Here is a 19,992-nt window from a genome sequence, read left to right on the forward strand (position 1 = left end):
ATCTTCCTGATAGCCTAAATACATCCAAACAAGAACTTTGATTACGATAATGCTGTGTTTATTTATCAACTTATTTATTCTACCAATGCCAATTTTACAGAAATTCAAAAAAAATTTTAATAATGATAGTTTATTATCATAGCAGGTTAGATGCATCGAAGGGGTGAAATTTGTTATTTTGGGGCAATAGCTCATTGACGGAAGATCATTCATGATGATACCTGGATGATTTAATGAATGAATCATTTGATGAATAGCTCAGTGAGAACAAGAAAGTTTTCTATGCCCTGTGATACTCCTTTTTCTTTACCAAATTTTTCACTTCCATCTGGTTTTTCACTTCTTCAGAGAAGTCCTTGTGGAAAGGTGGAACTTCTTGGACTGCCGTGGTGAAGAATGTGTAGAGAGAATCAATCAGAGAGAAAAATTGGCTTTAAGTGGTACTTTCCCTACATAATTAAATTAGGAGAAGGCATAGAAGTAAGACTAATGTTAATAAGAAGGTCTGGAAATGAACCTTTTCTTAGAATCAAAAATATAATTCTCATATATAACTTCAATATGGGCAGTGTACACCTATTAAGCTCTGAAACATTTATGATCCCTTCTATAAATGGGTAAATTTTGCATCATTCTTGCCTACATTAGTTAAAATGTATAATAACAATCTACAAATAAGCAATGAGTTAATACTTAATAAGTTATTAACTTTTCCAAGCACATATTTTATAATTATATTTATCTTTATTAAAAATTGCATATAAAGATATCTGTTTAAGATGAGTTAATGAAATAAGGTATTATAAAAACAGGAGGAGGTAGAGAAGATGGTCAATCAGTAAATTTTTATCTTAATATCATAGTTTGCAAATTTCATGAATTTAACTTAGGACTTTTTTCCTAATGACTTTTTTTGGGGGGGTAATTTCTCTAAAAAGTGACTGTCTCTTTATGAAAACTAACATACAGTAGTACGCCCTATATAGCACAGAGATGCGTACTTTTGTGGAGGTCAAGAATGAATAAGAAATTAATAGAAAATCAAGCCACAGAGATTACAACCTTTGTAATCACTCATAAAACCATCCTTACTGAATGCTTTTTTTTTTTTTTTAAAGATTTTATTTATTTATTTGACAGAGAGAGAGACAGCGAGAGAGGGAACACAGGCAGGGGGAGTGGGAGAGGGAGAAACAGGCTTCCCGCCAAGCAGGGAGCCCGATGCGGGGCTTGATCCCAGGGCCCTGGGATCAAGACCTGAGCTGAAGGCAGACGCTTAACGACTGAGCCACCCAGGTGCCCCTGAATGCTTTTTATATACTTACATATATGTACAAATCTACAAATCACATTTCACAGCAATGACACTAGGTTGGAAGTTCTCAAAAGCGTTAGTGGAATGATTCGTGTTTGGTTCTATCACTCCTGATTTTCACATATACCTGCAGTCTTGCCTTTGCATTCCTTACAGATGTGTGTTTTATGTAGAAAAAACACAGATTTGTAATTCAGGGTTTATTAATATTCACTCTGCCCATCCTGCCTGAGTTGTTTCATGCAAACACTTATTAGCCAAGGTTTTAACCTTTTTTCTCCTATTCTCCTGTGACTTCACTAATATATCCAAAGACTTATATGAAGTGGTTTTTTGGCTTTTATCTTTATATCCTTTAGTGTTACTGGCAATTTTTTATTTTGATTAAAATTTTGTAGAACAACCTCTCATGGCATCTCTGATACTTACCCCAAATATGATCTGGGTTGGGATTCTGGGTAACAGCAAGGTTAATTTCTGTCTCTCATTTTTTTCTCCCATATAGTGAATATTGCTCCCACCAGGTAGTGGAATGTTTGTTTCTGACCTGACATAGGAGATGGGTTCTGGAGGAATGATAGAATGACTGTAACAGTAGTAGTAGTTAACACTTATTGAAGGTTTACTCTGTTCTAGGCACTATGCTGAGAGTTTTACATTGGAGTCTCATTTTGTCCTTACATCAGTCTTTTGCAGTAGGTGTTACTATTTCCCCTTTACCTTTGGGGAAAGTGAGACTCACAAAGTTTAAGCAACGTGACTGAGGTTATACATCTAGCGAGTAGCAAAGCCAGGAATAAACTCAGAAAGCCTGATGTTAGAGCCAGGTTCTTAACTGCCATGCTATATTGCCTATACCGGTAGAGAGGGACTTAAAAAGACAATATATTCTAAGCAAAAAAACCCCTGCAAGACAGCTTTTCCACAATCCGTAACTTGTTCTTAAACTTCAGTAAACCAACCTTTTGTTTTATGAGCATTAGTAACTCACTCTGGTAGTATTGTGTGTCCTCACAGAAAGTGTTGATAGCTATTTATGTAATCGGCAGGACTCTGGTCTCAGGTGAACCTTACGAAATGCCAAATCAGCACCACACAGAGAAGCCCACCTCTCCTAGATTCTGTCCCGCCCTTCCAGCTTTTGTCTAAGTGGAAGTTCTGTGCTGTTTGTGAAATAGTTTCCTCTCCTTGGAATTTTTCTTCCCTGTCACTGCTAAACCCTTCTGTATGGTTTCTGAGAAGGCTAGCATATGATCTTATGATAGATAGAAGCCGCATTTATCAACTTTTATTTTACTTATTCACAGATATTTGTGAGCCTCTCCTAAGTGGCAGGAACTAGCGTAGGCACAAGGACACGGCCCTCACAAAAAAGGGAAAAGATCAGCCGATTCTACGTTGTACGAAGTGGTGCAGTAAGGGATGGCGGCGGCTACTTTTGACTCCAGTGTCAGGGAAGGCCTCCCTGAATATCAGGGCCGGGCATGGGAGTATCGGGAAGAGTGTTCCAGAAGGAGGGAGCAGTTAGCGCCCGGGGCCCTGAGCCGGCAAGCGCGGCCGGAGGGCCACGAGCAGGGCAGGAGAGGCGTGCAGTGGAGTCAGAGTAGTGGCCGGGGCCGCGTGCCATAGAGCTGTGGGAACTTGGCCAGCGTGCTGTTTGTGAGTCCAGGCCTTATTTCCATCCGTGTAAACTTGTTTTGTGAGGCATTTTCATTTTTCTGTCTTAATCACTGTACGTGCAGGAGTTGGTTGTAAAGACCTTGATTGTGGCAGCGCCTCACGTCCTGCATGCGTATCGAATGTGCAGACCTGGTCAGCCTCCCGGAAGCGAGAGTGTCTGCTTCGAGGTCCTGGGATTTGATATCTTGTTGGACAGAAAACTAAAGCCGTGGCTGCTGGAGGTAAGGCATTTCCTTTAAGAAGAAAGAGAAGTTACTACTGTTCCTGTGCATGAGAACAAATGTGTTTTAAACGTGTGCTTGGTACAGTTGGCTCGTTAGCTGAGCAGAAAGAGGCCTGAGTGGGGCATGTGGGAGGGAGAGAGCAAAAAACTCAGAGAATAGAACAGTTCCAGGGATGGACCAATATATGTTTGATATTACTTTCCCCAAACTCATGCTGAGTGACTTTCTAGGCCAGGGATTTCGAATATATGCGTGGATCTGCTTTTACTGATGTGTTATCTACTTCTCCCACTATTTTCCCAGCCTCACGGCCTCTACCACTTCATGACTTCTGGATGTTGTCTTTCCTCTGTGTGGGTGCCTGGGCTTCGGGACCACAGCCTCCTTGTCTTCACTGGGTTCCCATTCAGACTCTCCAAGGAGAGGCTCCGATTGGTTCAGTAATCAGTATTCAGTACCTCCTACCCCAGCTGGCATGGATTCTCCCTGAAGGCCGTGTAATACGCCTGGGGTTCCCCTCATGTCCAGCCTGCTAACTGTGTGCCTTTGGGCGTGCTGCCAGTCCCTGGTATGGTCAGAGTCATCATTATTTTTCTGTCATTATAAAAGATCACTTAATATTAGGAAAAGATGAAATGATATAAGGGAAAAATAAAAATAGTCTCTGTTTAAGATTTTTGTACCTTTCCTTCCAGTCATGTTTGTATTACATCCAGAAGAAAACTTAGAAGTCATGTAGTCCTATACTACCCCATTCAGCAGTTCCCTCTCAGACCCCTGATCAGGAGTCATAGAGCGCATGGGCACAGAGCACTGTGTTTAGGAAACTTTATCAGGAAAATAGCACGTACCTAAACACCATTGTTTACTAGATTGGTTACATTTTGGAACATATTGCTATAGAAGGTACAATCAACAAGGACCTTTCATTTTAAGTTGATCATCTCTTTTTTTGTTAATGATTTTGAAGTTGGAAGTTCCATCTGTAACTTGAAAAAGCAAATTGAATGAGTGATAGATAATCAAGATATTCAAAGTATATTTTTAGGAAAGAATACTTTTCCAATTTGAGGGCTAATGGTGTGTGTGTGTGTGTTCAATCTCCTATGTGTCAGGAATGTATATTATATTTCCAATCAAATATAGATGTCAGATGTTTAAATTTTGCTCTTGCCTGGGTCCTAGAAATAAGATAAATGTGAGGAATTTTGCTTATCTTTTTGCTTCCTTCTTTACATGTATATGAAAGCATTTGACTCTGCATCTTACTAGGGCCTGACATTTTCTTCCTTAGGTTTCCTACTTTGTCTGCAATTATCCTTTCCTGTTCTTAACTGTATTTTTTTTCCTGCTCCTGCTGCTTGTCTTTTATCTTTGATGGGTTTGGGAAGAAGTGAAGGCACATGCCTGAAGTGGAACTGAAAAGTAGAGCAGGGAATAAGGACTATAGATAATTAGTTACCTGTTTTTAAAAGCATTTGTCTAATGAGCTTTGTATGATCTTGGTAAATCAGAATTGACTGAATGGTTGAATTTTGTATTTTTTTAAAGGCTCAAAACACCATTGTTTGCATTAATGTTTCTTCATACTTTATTCTCTTCTTCATCATATCCAGATCAATAACCATTGAAAACCTCGACAATAATCAACAGCTAAATAGCATTGTTTGCATTAACATATTTTCATTTTCGATTCATTTCTTCATCATTTCCAGATCAGTCAGAACCATTACAAAAACTTTAGAGTAACCAACGCTATGGATAATGAACATTTATTATATTCAAACAATTAAAAGAATCTTATTTAGATCTTGCTTCTTTGTGTTTTCTCCCAGCTGCAATTGTAGTCGGTCTAACATATGTTGGTTAAAAACCTTTTGGCACCATCAAGTGGAATAAGATAGAAGGTGCATCTGAGAATATGATAACTTTTAGTTAACTGGAATAATTGCAGGTACTTTCATAGTGGCAAAATTGCAGAAATTTTCAAGCACAGAAACCTTTTTCGGGAAAAATATGGAAATTGGGTAGGATATGAATATGCTGCTAATAACTTAATTACCCTTGAATTAATTTCAACAAGTCATTGTGTCAGGGGGTGGAGATCCAAGAAGACAGAATACTTACCCGCACATGTGTCTTATGATAATAGTTACAAGTACAAGTAGGGAACAGGGTTACCAGCACAAGCAATAGAGTGATTAATCTCTCTGTGTACAAGTGTGTATTTGACAGTTAAAAAAATCTTTGCAGAGGAGGGAACACCTGAGCAGGGTGTTTAAGGCTGTGGAAGGTGTGGTGGGGACTGGGGGTTGGGAAAGATGGGGGTTAGGTGGGGAGAAGTTACTGGGCCAAGGGAACAGCACTAATTTGGGAGCCTAGAATCTATTATGGATACTTTGATATGTGCATGAAATGATTGTGCTTGTTTTGATAGTAAACTTATGATTTGGTTGGTTAATAAATGGTATTTATTAATTTAATTTGCTTTCTAGTAGTTTTCATTTTTGCATGCATTTACAAGCTACTGAATTTTAAGACTCTAACATTTGCTGAGCTTTGCTTGTTCTAGAATTGGGGTAGGAAATGAGAACGAAAGAAGCCATCAACATCACAGAGTATATTTTTTTTAAAAGAGTTATTTATTTATTTGTGAGAGAGAGGCAGTGGGGAGGGGCAAAGGAGGAAGGGAGAGAGAGTACAACCTGAGCCAAAGCCAAGAGTTGAGCACTTAACTGATTGTGCCACCCTGGTGCCCCAGAGTAGAATTTTGACTGAATGGAACCTGAATTTTCAGAGTCTCTTCTGTCTTTAGTTTTTACTTTACTTTATCATAAAACTTTCGAAAAATCCAAAATGTGAATTGAAAAAAATTTTTTTCTACCTTTTCACATATTCGTTTATCTTGTGTGGGTACATTTCTCCTTAGACCCAATTTCTTTTTTATGGTAGTAGAGGGAATATTCTGACATAGGTAAGAGAGGGTCTGAGGTTACTTCCATCCTAGAGGACGGATATGTCTGGTAGAATTCCAGATGGCAATTTTGGAATGGAACACCTAAGGAATTCTATAAAGATAGATAACATTTCAGTGAACCACTTAGTCATTGGTTCCTAAATGTCTGGTTTATTTTATAATCCTGTCCCATGTAGCAGCAGAACAATTGTTAATTGTATTACAAATTGCAGAGGTTTGAATCAGTATGGAATGGTTAAAATTTTCCATATAAAATACATTACTGTACCCTTTCTTCGCACTTGTAAGAGGAAATACTTAGAGTTTTGAAGTAGCAGATTAATAAACTCCCTTTCTTAAAATTTGCCTGGAATAAATGGATGTTCTTGCAGTTACCAAGTTGTTCCCTTCTCCTTGAGACCATATCACATAGGCAGAAATATGTCCATCACCTTCTAAATCAGAGATCAGCAAAAGCATAATATACTTTGGCATATCTCTATAAATGGAGTACCATGCATCAAAATGATGACATGAAAGATTTTCATGATATACTGTTAAAAGAAAAACTTGGATTATAGAATAGTATTGTTAGTATAGGTATGTATTTGGAAGATAAAATAAATATTATAAATATGTATGCATAGCAAATATTTATCATTTATCAAATGATTAGGAATACACCATTTATCAAATGGATAACAGTATACTGGGTAATGGGAATACAGGTGATCTTTTTGTTGTCTGTTTAGCTTCTATGTACATACTTCTACTTATTTATATTTCTTACAGCTGCCAGTTGTGAAATGCATACTGTCAGTTATTTTGTCTCTTGTGGAACGGGATTGTATAAGACAACCCTCTTCTATGACAGTGGCATCATATTTTTTTGAGATAAGCTGTGAGGTTAGGTGGTGGTCATGAAGCTAAGCTGTAGTTTTGAACTCAGCAGTGTTCTAGCCAACTGAATTAATTAACTTTCTTAAACACTTGCTATTCCAGTTACATTTTCATAGCAAGAAAGACAAAAACAAAAACTCCAGCTCTTGAGGTGGTAGTAGATTGTATAATGGATTTCAGGGCATATACAGTTACTGTTACTTCTTATTTTTCCTCTTAATGAAATCCTGGAAATGATGTTGGAAAGAAAAACACCCACAAATGGCTCCTTTATTCCCCTGAGTCCTAATGCAGTTAGAGAAGCTCGTAGAGGTTAGTCTGCAGCTACCTTTAACGGTATCTTCTGACTTATATAGTCAGTGTCTTTGGAAAGGAAAATTGATGATTTATTATTTGATCCAGGTAGAAAGAAAATAATTTATTTTTTAGGCAGCAATAGATGAATGCATCCAGAAGATCTGAAGCAGTGAAAAGAGGGTATAGTTTCTATATGCTAAATAAATGCATTTAATTATTACTGTATTGGTAACATGCATATTATTTTTGTTACATCATTCTTGTTATGGTTAATACTGGTCTTCTAACCTTTTTGTCAGGATGAGTCACTTTTAACTTCCCTAAACTTAAAACCTAGAGTGCGCAGGGTGTTGGGCTGGAGAGGGTGCAGAGGAGGGAGAGGGCACAAAAGCTTACCAAAGATCCTGAGCTAAGGCAGCAGGGAGAAGGGGGCGGTGACAGCAGTCAGTTCCTTGAAACTCCTTGACTTAGGTGGTGGGGAAGGGAGGTGTGGCAGTGGTAACTGGGCCATCTATCATGTAGAGCTTTGAGATTTATTGTAGAGTTTCTCTGTTGGTTGGGGATCTTGCATTAGTTTAACAAATATGTACTGAATGTTTATTAACCTACCAACATTTGGCTATTCTCATTGTTTTCTTTGTAAATTTCAGATTAATCGTGCTCCAAGCTTTGGAACTGATCAGAAAATAGACTATGATGTAAAAAGGGGAGTGCTGCTAAATGCGCTAAAGCTACTAAACATCAGGTAAAGTATTTCCTCCCTCATTTAGAAGGTTTTCACCACCTTTGGCATAGAACAATCACTTGTACATGGGATTGGCTTATGATTTTTTCATATTTTATATTTTGAATTTCTTGATTCCATTCTTCAAACTCATTTAGTGTTTTCTTTTTAAATATCTTTCCCTCTCTACAAACTGCTTTTCCTTCTCTCCATATCATGCTCTGAATCTACAGTAAATAGTTAATTTAGAGTGTTGGTACAGTTATTCAATATAGAGTGTAAGGTTGAATTGGAGAATACCTGAGGAAAATCTCTAGATTATCTTCCTCACCTTACAAGAAGAAACTAAAGCAGAGTTCATTCAGGAAGTTAAAAAAAGTAACAACCCTCAAACACATGGATTTTCTACCTTTCTGTTCAGAGGTCTTCCCACTGTGTCATGCTGCCTGGGTAAACAGAAAAAAGAGGTAGTTGTTAAGACAGGGTTAACAGGGCAGGGTAGTTGTTAAGGCAGAGTTAAAAAAGGAATTTTTTTTTTTTTTAAGGCTGGATAATATTCCATTGTATGTATATACCACATTTTTTTTATCATTCATCTGTTGATGAACATTTAGTTTGCTTCTATGGCTTGGCTATTGTGAATAATGCTGTAATGAGCATGGGGGTGCAGATATATTTTTGCATCCTGATTTCAACTCCTTTGAATATATACTCGGAAAGGGGATTGCTGCATCAACAGAATATTATTAGGCTGGTTGCAGTGTATGTGATCATGGATCTCAAATATTTGAAATGCTGTTTTGTAGGAAAGCTTTTGGCTTATTATGAAAGAAATTTGTTAGAAGTTTAATTGAACTGCTTAATGAAGTAGTGAGTCATCTGCCATTGGTAAGTGTTCAAACAGTGTTTAGGGTGTTGGATTAAAGGACCTCTGAGGTCATTTAAGCCCAGGGATTTTATGATTTCAATTGATTCTAATCATCATTTAAAGAACTCTAAAAGAGTTGGGGGATGCTTCCAAGCAATTTATTTATTTTAAATGGTTCTAAGCATTTAGCAGTTGCTTGCTTGAGAAGTAGCTTTATATGGAAAGCATTATTAAAAAAAGATCGATACATGAATTTGTTTTTTTCCTATTTTTTTGATATATAAATTTGTTAAGAAATTTTCATATGGCCCCTTCTTTTGCTTGATCAAAGAACGATTTGCCTCAATTTAACTGACATTTCAATTATCCTAAAAGAAATGAATAGAAGAGATATAGAAAGTGAAATTTTTGTTTATTTAGCTTACACAAGTGCATCAAATATTTTAGATTATTCAAACAGTATACCTATACATTTTTTTTTTGCATTTACTATTATTATGTAAGTAGGCCTTATGTTTTTTCATGTCTTTGCCAACCAATTCAGGATATAATCTATGGGTGTTTTTGTCTTCTTAAAAGTTCGAATAGTGAGAAATTTCTAGACTTAAAAATAAAGGAAAGTTGGAATTCATTTTCCTTATTTTTCTTAGTGTTGTTCCAGTAAGAGAATTTAATACAATTCTTAACATTTTGAACATATGCTAATGAAGTTTACATCATAGATGTGCCTTTTCTCTCCATCCAGATGGAGTGCTCCATGGGCATATATGTGTTAGACTTGTCTTTCAAGCCTGCACAATTCTTAATACAATGTTTTACTTATAGTATGGCTCCATATATACCCCAAAGTTCATTTTGTAAGCATATACTTTTAATCTCAAGAAAATCCAAAAGAATGTAGATTGCTCAGAGTATTCCATCACAACCCCTGGGAATAAGGAACCTCCAGTTTACTATATGGAGACCCATATTTGATGGATGATTAGATGAATATGATGTATGTGAATATATATATACATATATATATAAAACATTGATTCGTATCCCCACTGTGTCTCCTCTTCTGCTAATTCTCCTCACAGGGATAAGATCAGGGCTTATTTGAATTCCTGTGTTTTATATTTCAGGACCAGTGATAAAAGGAGAAACTTGGCCAAACAAAAAGCTGAAGCTCAAAGGAGGCTTTATGGTCAAAATTCAATAAAAAGGCTCTTACCAGGTTCCTCAGACTGGGAACAGCAGAGACATCAGTTAGAGAGGCGGAAAGAAGAGTTGGTATGAAAATTTTAACAATATACCTACAATTTGAATTGCATAATTCATTGGTCAGATTTTATTTGTAAAATTTCTTCATTTCTAGAAAGAGAGACTCGCTCAATTACGAAAGCAGATTTTAAAAGAAGAACATGAAAATCGGCATATGGGGAATTATAGGTAACTGTGCTTCCATTTTCTTATAGATTGAAGAAGTGTCAAAACAACTATTCTACATTTTTAACCTTTTAGACTTATTTTGAGCACTGTTTATTTCATTCCTGCTAGCCAGCGTCATGGGTGGTTGTATGAGATCTTTTAAATCTGATACTATCCTGTGACCTTATTTACTTTTAATGTAGTATTTTGAGAAAGTCAGGTTTTAGGTCTCCTAGTTTTCTTTCTGTCAGTTCAGAGTGGTTGCTCTACTTTGTTTAAACTCAGATATATCAGGAACCAGGCAAATAATGAAAATGTTTGAAGGAGGCAGGTATGAGGCAATACAGAGGGGTGTGGACTGTGTTGAACTGGAACCCCTCCATGGAATCCTTTGACAGGATAAAAGAGGACACCCCCTCTAAATTCCTTGTGTTCTTGGGCGCCTGGGTGGCTCAGTTGGTTAAGCGACTGCCTTCAGCTCAGGTCATGATCCTGGAGTCCCTGGATCGAGTCCCGCATCGGGCTCCCTGCTCGGCAGGGAGTCTGCTTCTCCCTCTGACCCTCCCCCCTCTCATGTGCTCTCTCTCATTCTCTCTCTCTCAAATAAATAAATAAAATCTTTAAAAAAAATAAATAAATAAATTCCTTGTGTTCTTGGAAAGACTGCTCCTCTTCCCAAGCTTGATGTTAACTTAACAGAATTAGGAGGACTGGGGGCCACAGAGCTTCTCACACCCCTGGTAAAACATTCTTTTCTGCCTTAACACCATCAACAGCAACTCTGGGAACACATTCTTCTCATTCTACCTCTACCCTCTTCTCTTCTTTGGATAGGCACATTCCACCACCCTAAAAGAGAATACCAAGATGAACGCCTGTATTCTTGTATATGTCAGTAACCACACCGTAATTGCACATTTCCAGATTATCCCTCATCACCTGCTCTCTCCCATGAAGATATTTCTTCAATATGCCCGATTGCAATTCTCCAACCACCGCTCCACAACCAAACCCTTATACTATGATTTATGGAGCCTCATTGTTTAATGACCATTCTCTAGATAAACTTTAATTTGTGTAGGTAACTGATGAAAATTTGTGTGAATTTCTTATAACTGCATTCATCTTTATTTCTAGCACCTAGTAAAGTAACTGGCAGAGAGTAGGTGGTCAAGGAGTATCTATGTAATTGAACTTAACTCTTGCAATGCAATAGCTCCTTTTAAACTAGTTGGTTTATCTGATTTATTGTAGACGAATTTATCCTCCTGAAGATAAAACTCTGCTTGAAAAGTACGAAAATTTGTTGGCTGTTGCCTTTCAGACCTTCCTTTCAGGGAGAGCAGCTTCATTCCAGCGAGAGCTGAATAATCCTTTGAAAAGGATGAAGGTAAAGGAATGAATGTTTATAAAGAGAAAAATGAATGAAGCTAAATGATATGTCTTTAAAAACAACCCACCTTAGTCCCACATACAAAAACATTTGTTTTAAGATGCACTTTCCTTCTATTTTAATAGTTGGTAGCATTTCATAACCAACCAAGTGATTTCATAAATAAGATGTCTAATAGGACAAATTATGCAGTAGAGAATGTTGTTATTATGTTGTAATATCAATCTATTGTAATAAACATGTCTTTTTACAGAGGTGTGTGTATGTAACTGAATAAAAAAAATCCATTGAATTAACCTAGTGTTTTGTGATGCTCTCATTATTTGGATTGTAACTAACATTATACAGTATTTTTTCCCCTGATATACTGCATAGACCTGGCATATGAGAAATAATTAAAACACACACACACACACACACACACACACAGAGTAAGCTCTTTATCAAAATGTCTACCAGTTATCTTTTGTAGCATAATAAACCATTTACTTGCTCATATTCTGTAATCTTCGCTGGGCTCAGCTGAGTAGTTCTTCAGCTTGGCCTGCTTGGAGTGAATCATAGTTGCATTTATCTGGAAGCTCAGCTGGGGCTGGAAATCCAGGAAGGCTTCACTCACATGTCTGGTGTCTCAGTTAAGATAGCTGGAACATCTGGGGAGCTGGCTCAATGTCTCTTTCTCTTTACATGATTTCTTAGCAAGGTACCCAGATCTCATAACATGGTAGCTTGGAGTTTCAAAAGGAAGCATTGCAAGAGGACAAACCCAGTGTGCAAGTGCTAATCAAGCCTGTGCTTGCATTGTGCTTGCTAAAGTCCCATTGGACAAATAAGTTTATGTGGACTCATTAAATTGTACTTTATATTACTGGACATTTCACTACAGTGATAACCTCCCATTTCTTGTATACCCTGTTATATTGAGTGATTCAAAAATGATAAAGTTCATTATAGGTAGATGTTGCTATGGTCTTTTCACTTAAATTCTGCAACAAGATATAGAGCCACTTTTGAACTGGCTACACCTAAGAGACAGAAGCAGAAGGAATAATGTATACCTCAATGTTCTTTTCCTCCAAAGTCTTTCTTTTGACATACACAAATGTTTCCACCAGTAGAATTATATTCTGTGGACCTTTTGTTTTTCTTGATCAAGACAGTAGGAGACCTTTGTTCATTTTCCATCACCTGTTCTGTACTGTTATTTGTCTCTCCAGTGGGTACTGCATCAGTTTCATCTTCTCATTACTCTTCTCCCCTAACCGTACATTTTCTGCTAGAAAACCTAGGCATTTTGGAGCCAGATAGACCTACATTCAAATTCCAGCTCCCCCATGTGTTAATTATGTAACCTTAGACTAAACTATTTGATCAACAGTTTGCTCATCACTAACACAGTAGTATTAAAACTATACTTGACAAGTTGGTGGTTAAAATAAAATTGAGGGGTGCCTGGGTGGCTCAGTCGTTAAGCGTCTGCCTTCGGCTCAGGTCATGATCCCAGGGTCCTGGGATCCAGCCCTGCATCGGGCTCCCTGCTCAGCAGGGAGTCTGCTTCTCCCTCTCCCACTCCCCATGCTTGTGTTCCCTCTCTCGCTGTGTCTCTCTCTGTCAAATAAATAAATAAAATCTTTAAAAAAAAATAAAAATAAAATTGAGGTTAATTAAAATAGTCTACTTAAAGTACTTGTCACATAATAGGCTTCAAATCTCAATTCCCTTCTTCCTTGTCTTCTTCAAAATCTAGTTTAAATGTCACCACTTTGCCTGCCCTGGTCCATTGGTTTGTGAGCCTCTTCTTACACAAATATCACACTATCTTCAGTACTGTTGTTTTTGGCCTTTCTAGGTCCTTTATGCTTTGATATACATTTTAGAATTGACTGGATTTTAAATTTTGATTAATTTTTGTATTACAAAGTAGCTGCTGGATTTTAATTGGGACTGTGAGGAATCTATATTAACAGTAATATTAACAGTACTGAGGAATTAACAGTTCTGAGTTTTCTGATCCATAAATATGGCACATCTCTCCATCTACTTGAGTCTTTAATTACTCCGCTGTGTTTATAGCTTTTGGTGTATAGTTTTTGCACATCTTTAATTAAATTTATTGCTAAGTATTTGATGTTTTTGCTACTATTGCCAGTAATATAGTTTTTAAAATTTTTCATTTTTAAATTTGTTTTCAGGATGTAAACATCTGATTTTTTTGTATATTCCCCTTGTATCTAGCAATTTTTACATATTATATTTTTATTAACTGCCATCCTAAATTAATTTCTGGTTTTTATTTGGTTATTTAGAAGTTTTTTGCTTAATTTCCATACATTGAAACTTTCTTGCTTTATTTTTGTTAAAAATTTCTAGTTTAGAAAACATTCTGATTTTAATATTGTAAAATGAATTGATGCTTGCTTTAACTCAATAGAGTACTTATTTTGTGAATGTTCCAAGTGTTTGTGAAAATAATGTGCTACTACTACAGGTGTTGGTTATAGAGTTTTCACATGTCATAAGTAAATTTGACTATTAGTGTTGTTCAAATATTCTATATCCTTTCTGATTTTTTTGGCCTACTAGTTGTAGCAATTACTGAGAGAGATTGTTAAAACTTCCAACTGTGATTGTGGATTTAGTTCTGTCGATTTTTGTTTCATATACTTTGAAGTTACGAAGGTGTCTTTCTAATGAATTCATCCTTTCTATTTTGTCATTATGAAATATTTACCTTTCCCTTTGATAATATCCTGTGTCGTAAGTTTACTTTGTGTGACTGATGTAGCCAGCTAGTTTCTTTCTTATGCTACTGTTTGAATGACATATCTTTCTATTAACTCATCTGTGTTCTTATATTTAAAACATCTCTGGTAAATACCATTGTAGTTGGGTCATATTTGCTTTAAAATTCAGTCTGACACTATCTGTCTCTTAATCATTTCACACATTTACTGGTATAGGTGGGTTTATGTCTTCCCTTTTGCTCTTTGTTCTCTATTCCATCTGTTCATTATTTTTTTGTTGCTTCCTTTATTCTTTTGGAAAAATCAATTATTTTTTGTTATACTATTTTATCTTCTCTTTTGGCTTTTAGTTATATTGTAGCATAATATTTTTAAAAAGAAATTACAATATACATCCTTAAGTGATAATAACCTTGAATTAAGGATCCTTGAATTAAGGATCATAACAGTTTAGTTTCATTTAGTGCCTCCCTCTGACTTTGTGCTGTTAACATATATTTTACTTTTACTTATGTTAAAAACCTCAGAATACATTGTTAGTATTGTCTAAGCAATCAGTGGTCTTTAATAGTTTTCTAACTAACCTTTCCTATTTACTCACATATATACCCTTTCTTGTGTTCTTCATTTTGTCATGCAGATTCATGCTTCTAACAAGGGTTATCTTTCTTCAGTTTGAAGAAACTTTCTTTAGTACTTCATATTCCTTGTAGCGTAAATGTATTGATTAATTTTCAGTCTCTCTTGTTTTTTGGTCAGAAATTCTCTTTCATTTTGTCTTTTTTAAGTGGAGTTTAACTGGGTATAGAATTCTATCTTGGTAGGGTTTTTTTTTTTTTTTCTTTCAGCACTTTTGTAGATGTCACTTATTTTTCTTCTGGTTCCTATTGTTTCTATTCAGAATTCAACCATCATTATTTTTGTTTTCCTTCTAAATGTAATATGTCTTTTTCCCTGGCTGCTTCCCCCCTCCCCCCCCAGCATTTTGACTTTGATGTGTTTATGTGTGGCTTTCTTTGTATTAATCCTGCCTGTAATTTTCTCAGTTTCTTGAAGCTCTGGCTTAATTTAGTATTTCATTGGTTTTGGAAAATTCTCCTCCATTATTTCTTCAGATATTGCTGCTGCATTATTTTGTTTTTGTCTCTTTGTGGGACTCTAACTACACATATATTAGGTCATTGGACAGCATCCTGTGTTTCCTTGATACTCTGTTCTATTTTTCCTTTCTTTATCTTTCTTTGTGCTTCAGTTTGGATAATTTCCACTGACATATCTTTGCTCTGCCCAGTCTGTCATAATATCTTCTTAATTTTTTATTATATTTTTCAACTCAAAAATGTCCATTTGGTTTTTTTTTTTTTTAAGATTTTATTTATTTATTTGACAGAGAGAGACAGCAAGAGAGGGAACACAAGCAGGGGGAGTGGGAGAGGGAGAAGCAGACTCCCTGCAGAGCAAGGAGCCCGATGCAGGGCTTGATCCCAGGACACTGGGATCACAACCTGAGCTGAAAGCAGACGCCTAACCTACTGAGCCACCCAGGCGCCCCTATCCATTTCGTTTTTTAAATCTCATTTCTCTGTTGGAATTCAGCATCTTCCATTCCTTTTTTTCATTTTTCATCAATTTTCTTTAATATGTATATAGTAGTTATTTTAAAATCCTTGTTTGTTAATTTTAACATCTGGATCATTTAAGGACCTGCTCTTTAAAATGTTTTTTTCCTTTTTATCATGGGTCACATTTTCCTGTTATTTTGGATATCCTACAATTTTTATTTGTTTGACAGTGTCTATAAAAGCCTCATTAAAATTGAACTGATATTATTTTCTCCAAAAAAAGGTGTATCTTTCTTCTTTCAGGGTGCTAAGGTAAGGGGCTAATCACTTTCAGCCAAAGAAAAGTTGAACAAAAGCAAAAATCAGAAAGTGGAACTTCATCAAACTTAAAAGCTTCTGCACAGCAAAAGAAATAACCAACAACATGAAAAGGCAACCTGCAGAACAGGAGAAAATTTTTGCAAACCATTTATATGATAAGGGGTTAATATCCAAAATATTTAAAGAACTCATGCAACTGTATACCAACAGTAACAAAAAAGAATCTAACTAAAAAATGGGCAGAGGAGCTAAACGGACATTATTCCCAAAGAAGACATCCAAATGTCCAACAGGTACATGGGAAAATGCTCAGCATCACTAATCGTCAGGGAAATACAAAGCAAAACCACAATGAAGTGTCATCTCACATCTGTTAGAATGGCTATCATCAAGAAGACAAGAGATAGCAAGTGTTGGTGAGGATGTGGAGAAAAGGGAACCCTTGTATACTGTTGGTGGGAACATAAATTGGCTCAGCCACTATAGAAAGCAATATAGAGGTTCCTCAAAAAGTTAAAAATAGATCTGACATATGATCCAGCAATTCCACTTCTGGGTTATACCCAAAGGAAATGAAAACAGGATATCAAAGCGATAAATTCACTCCCATGTTTATTGCAGCATTATTCACAGTAGCCAAGATTTGGAAACAATGTAAGTGCCTGTCAATGGATGAATGGATAAAGATGATGTGGTATATATGTACAATGGAGTATTTTCAGCCGTGAGGAAGAAGGAAGTCCTGTCATTGTGACAACATTGATGGACCTTGAGAACATTATGCTAATTGAGATAAGTCAGACAGAAAAAGACAAATACTATAGGATTTCACTTTTATGTGGAATCCAAAAAAGCCAAACTCATAAAAATAGTGAAATGGTGGTTACCAGCGTTCAGGCATGGGGGGATAGGCGAGAGATTGTTTAAGGATACAGTCTTGCAACTAGTAGTAAATAAGTCCTAGAGATAAAATGAACAGTATAGTGTATATAGACAACTTGCATTCTAATCACCAGACTTGCTAAGAGAACAGATATTTATTATTCCAATCTCAGAAATGATAATTATGCGATGTGATGGAGAAGCTAACTATTACTACACTGACAATCATATTAAATATATAAATGTGTCTTTGCACAATGTTATATGTCAAATTTATTTCTATAAAAAAAAAAAAAAAGAAAGAAAGAAAGAAAAGTTGAACTTGGTCCAGTCTGGGCTGTGGTAGTTTTAGTGTACTGTCTTGTTTCAAGGGTCCGAAGGATGAAATTTATTCAGTGTTTATTACAGACCTCATTTTCAATTGGTATTAAGACTACGGAGGAGTATTACTGGCTTTCACATGCCTCTGTCTTCCTACTCCTCTACAAGCTCACTAAAATTGCTGTCAAAGAGACCCAGCAGGTGAAGAGAACAAGCTCTGTGGGGCGGTTCTAGATGTTACACTAGCCCACATGACCATTGAAAACTCTATTAGACTCTCTTTATCCCAGCCTATTATAGACGTGGTCTCTGCCCATCTGTGTGCAGACTTGACAAATGATTCCAAAGTAGAAAATGGCTACTCATATCTGCTTACCTAGAACTTTTCCCCCTCTGGTATTTAGTTTATTTTACACTACTTTTTATCCACAGTTTTCTTATGTCTTCAAAAAAATATGATTGTTTAGTTTATCTTTTTCTAGCTGCTATAATGAAAGTATTATCTATTATGATCTTCTTTCTCCTAAGCAGGAACAGAACTCTTTGAGTTTCTTTTTAACTATCTTGTGTTGCTGTCACAGGAATTCATTGTTCGATTATTATTTAATCAAAACATTATAGCAAAAGTATTTTGGTATTTTAATAGCTAAGCTTTGTTGGATTGGGATGGAGAGTAACTTATTTTACAAATTTCCATTGCACAGTAAGATTTCTAATTTCTTCAAAAATCTTTTTATAAGAGACACTGAAATATGTCATAAATATATAAATGGAGATGCGATATTTTTATAGGTTGAATAAATAACTCAAGGAAGCCATTGATTATACCTCTTTCAGTGTAGCTATTATACTCTATTTACTCTGGTTTGCTCAAAATCTATTTCAGTATATGTTTTTATAACTTTCCCCTTGACATCACAATGACTCTAGAAGAGCAAGTATTATGCCCATAGAATGAAAATCTTTCATAAAGTTCTAAAGATACTCTTGCACAATAGTTAAAATTTTGAAAGAGTCACCTTAAATTGTGCCCATTTACCAAATACTAACATTAGATCATTCTAAATGAAACTATTAGGCCAATCATCAGTTTTCTTCTGAAGTCATATTATTTTGTACTAATTAATATAGAAATGATTGATGAAACTGTGCTCTGGAAAATTAGAGTGAACTTTTGGAAATTTTAAAATGTTCAATAGGCTAATTTATTGAAGTATTGTACTCTAAGATTTTAATAGTGTACTAGAACGTAAGGATACATTTGTTTATGATATTAATGCATAATAGATTTCAGCTATGTATTGTTTAAATTGCCAGATTTTAGTGAAGGTTTCTTCAAGAGATTTTTCCATAACTCTTTATTTCTCATTTGATCTGAGCAATCTTCATTAAATAGTTCCAGGACTCCTTATTGCACACTATTTTATGGAGATTAATGATCTTGGAAAAATTCTAGAGTCCATTAGTGATCACAGTTTTAATATTTTTTTTAAGGAAGAAGATATTTTGGATCTTCTGGAACAATGTGAAATTGACGATGAAAAATTGATGGGCAAAACTGCCAAGCCTCGAGGACCAAAGGTGCTGTTCCTATACATTCTTTACTATCAAAGTAGATGCTACTAAGTACAGTTGATTTTACCTTTTTGGTTCTTACTGTAAGAATGACTGATGCCACTTTCAAGGAACTGTATGGACTATGTGTCCACTGCAGATAGAATTAGGGAGATATATTCAAGAGAAGTTTTGTTTTGTTAGTTTCTCTCATTTTTAATTTTTTTTTAAAATTTTATTTATTTATTTGACAGAGAGAGAGAGGGCTAGCACAAGTAGGCAGAGTGGCAGGCAGAGGGAGAGGGAGAAGCAGGCTCCCTCCTGAGCAGAGGCAGAGAGCCTGATCTGGGGCTCAATCTCAGGACCCTGGGATCATGACTTGAGCCAAAGGCAGATGCTTAATGACTGAGCCCACCCAGGTGCTCCAAGTTTTCCTCATTTTTTAATTCTTTCCCTAATGCTAGTGAAAACCCTATGAGTTAGGACCAAGAGGGACTTAAAACTAGTACCCTTATTCTATACTCAGTATTACATTTTTCTCATATCTCTAGACCTACAATTATCAGAGATGTGTAGCATTATAGGTTAGGCAAATCATGACTCTGGAAATCCTCATGGGGGGGCCCACTTATTGTTGACTCAGTAACATTGAAATTGTGTTAGTTAAAATAGGTATGGTTTCTAGGAATAAACAGAAAGCTCTCATGCAAGCAAAAATGGGCAGGTGTTTGCTTTACAACTTCATCCTCTCTTTAGTGATGATCTACATGTTCCTTTTTTTATATGTTAAAGGCCTTGCTAGTAGAGTAGGAAAATGGTGAATTTGCAAAATCTTGGA

General features: G+C 36.0%; 1 protein-coding gene across 2 annotated transcripts in view; it reads left to right on the plus strand.

Annotated features, from left to right (window-relative positions):
- Positions 1-19,992, plus strand: part of TTLL7 (tubulin tyrosine ligase like 7) — a 150,346-nt gene that overhangs the window by 69,776 nt on the left and 60,578 nt on the right. For both annotated transcript variants that reach the window (XM_032425022.1, XM_032425017.1), the window contains 6 exons: positions 3,058-3,216; positions 8,023-8,117; positions 10,092-10,239; positions 10,325-10,398; positions 11,632-11,767; positions 19,095-19,181. In XM_032425022.1, the coding sequence (XP_032280913.1) occupies positions 3,058-3,216; positions 8,023-8,117; positions 10,092-10,239; positions 10,325-10,398; positions 11,632-11,767; positions 19,095-19,181 (699 nt within the window). The remainder of the gene's footprint in view (positions 1-3,057; positions 3,217-8,022; positions 8,118-10,091; positions 10,240-10,324; positions 10,399-11,631; positions 11,768-19,094; positions 19,182-19,992) is intronic.

Source organism: Phoca vitulina, unplaced genomic scaffold, assembly GCF_004348235.1.
Source record: "Phoca vitulina isolate PV1807 unplaced genomic scaffold, GSC_HSeal_1.0 scaffold2, whole genome shotgun sequence".
Taxonomy (NCBI): domain Eukaryota; kingdom Metazoa; phylum Chordata; class Mammalia; order Carnivora; family Phocidae; genus Phoca; species Phoca vitulina.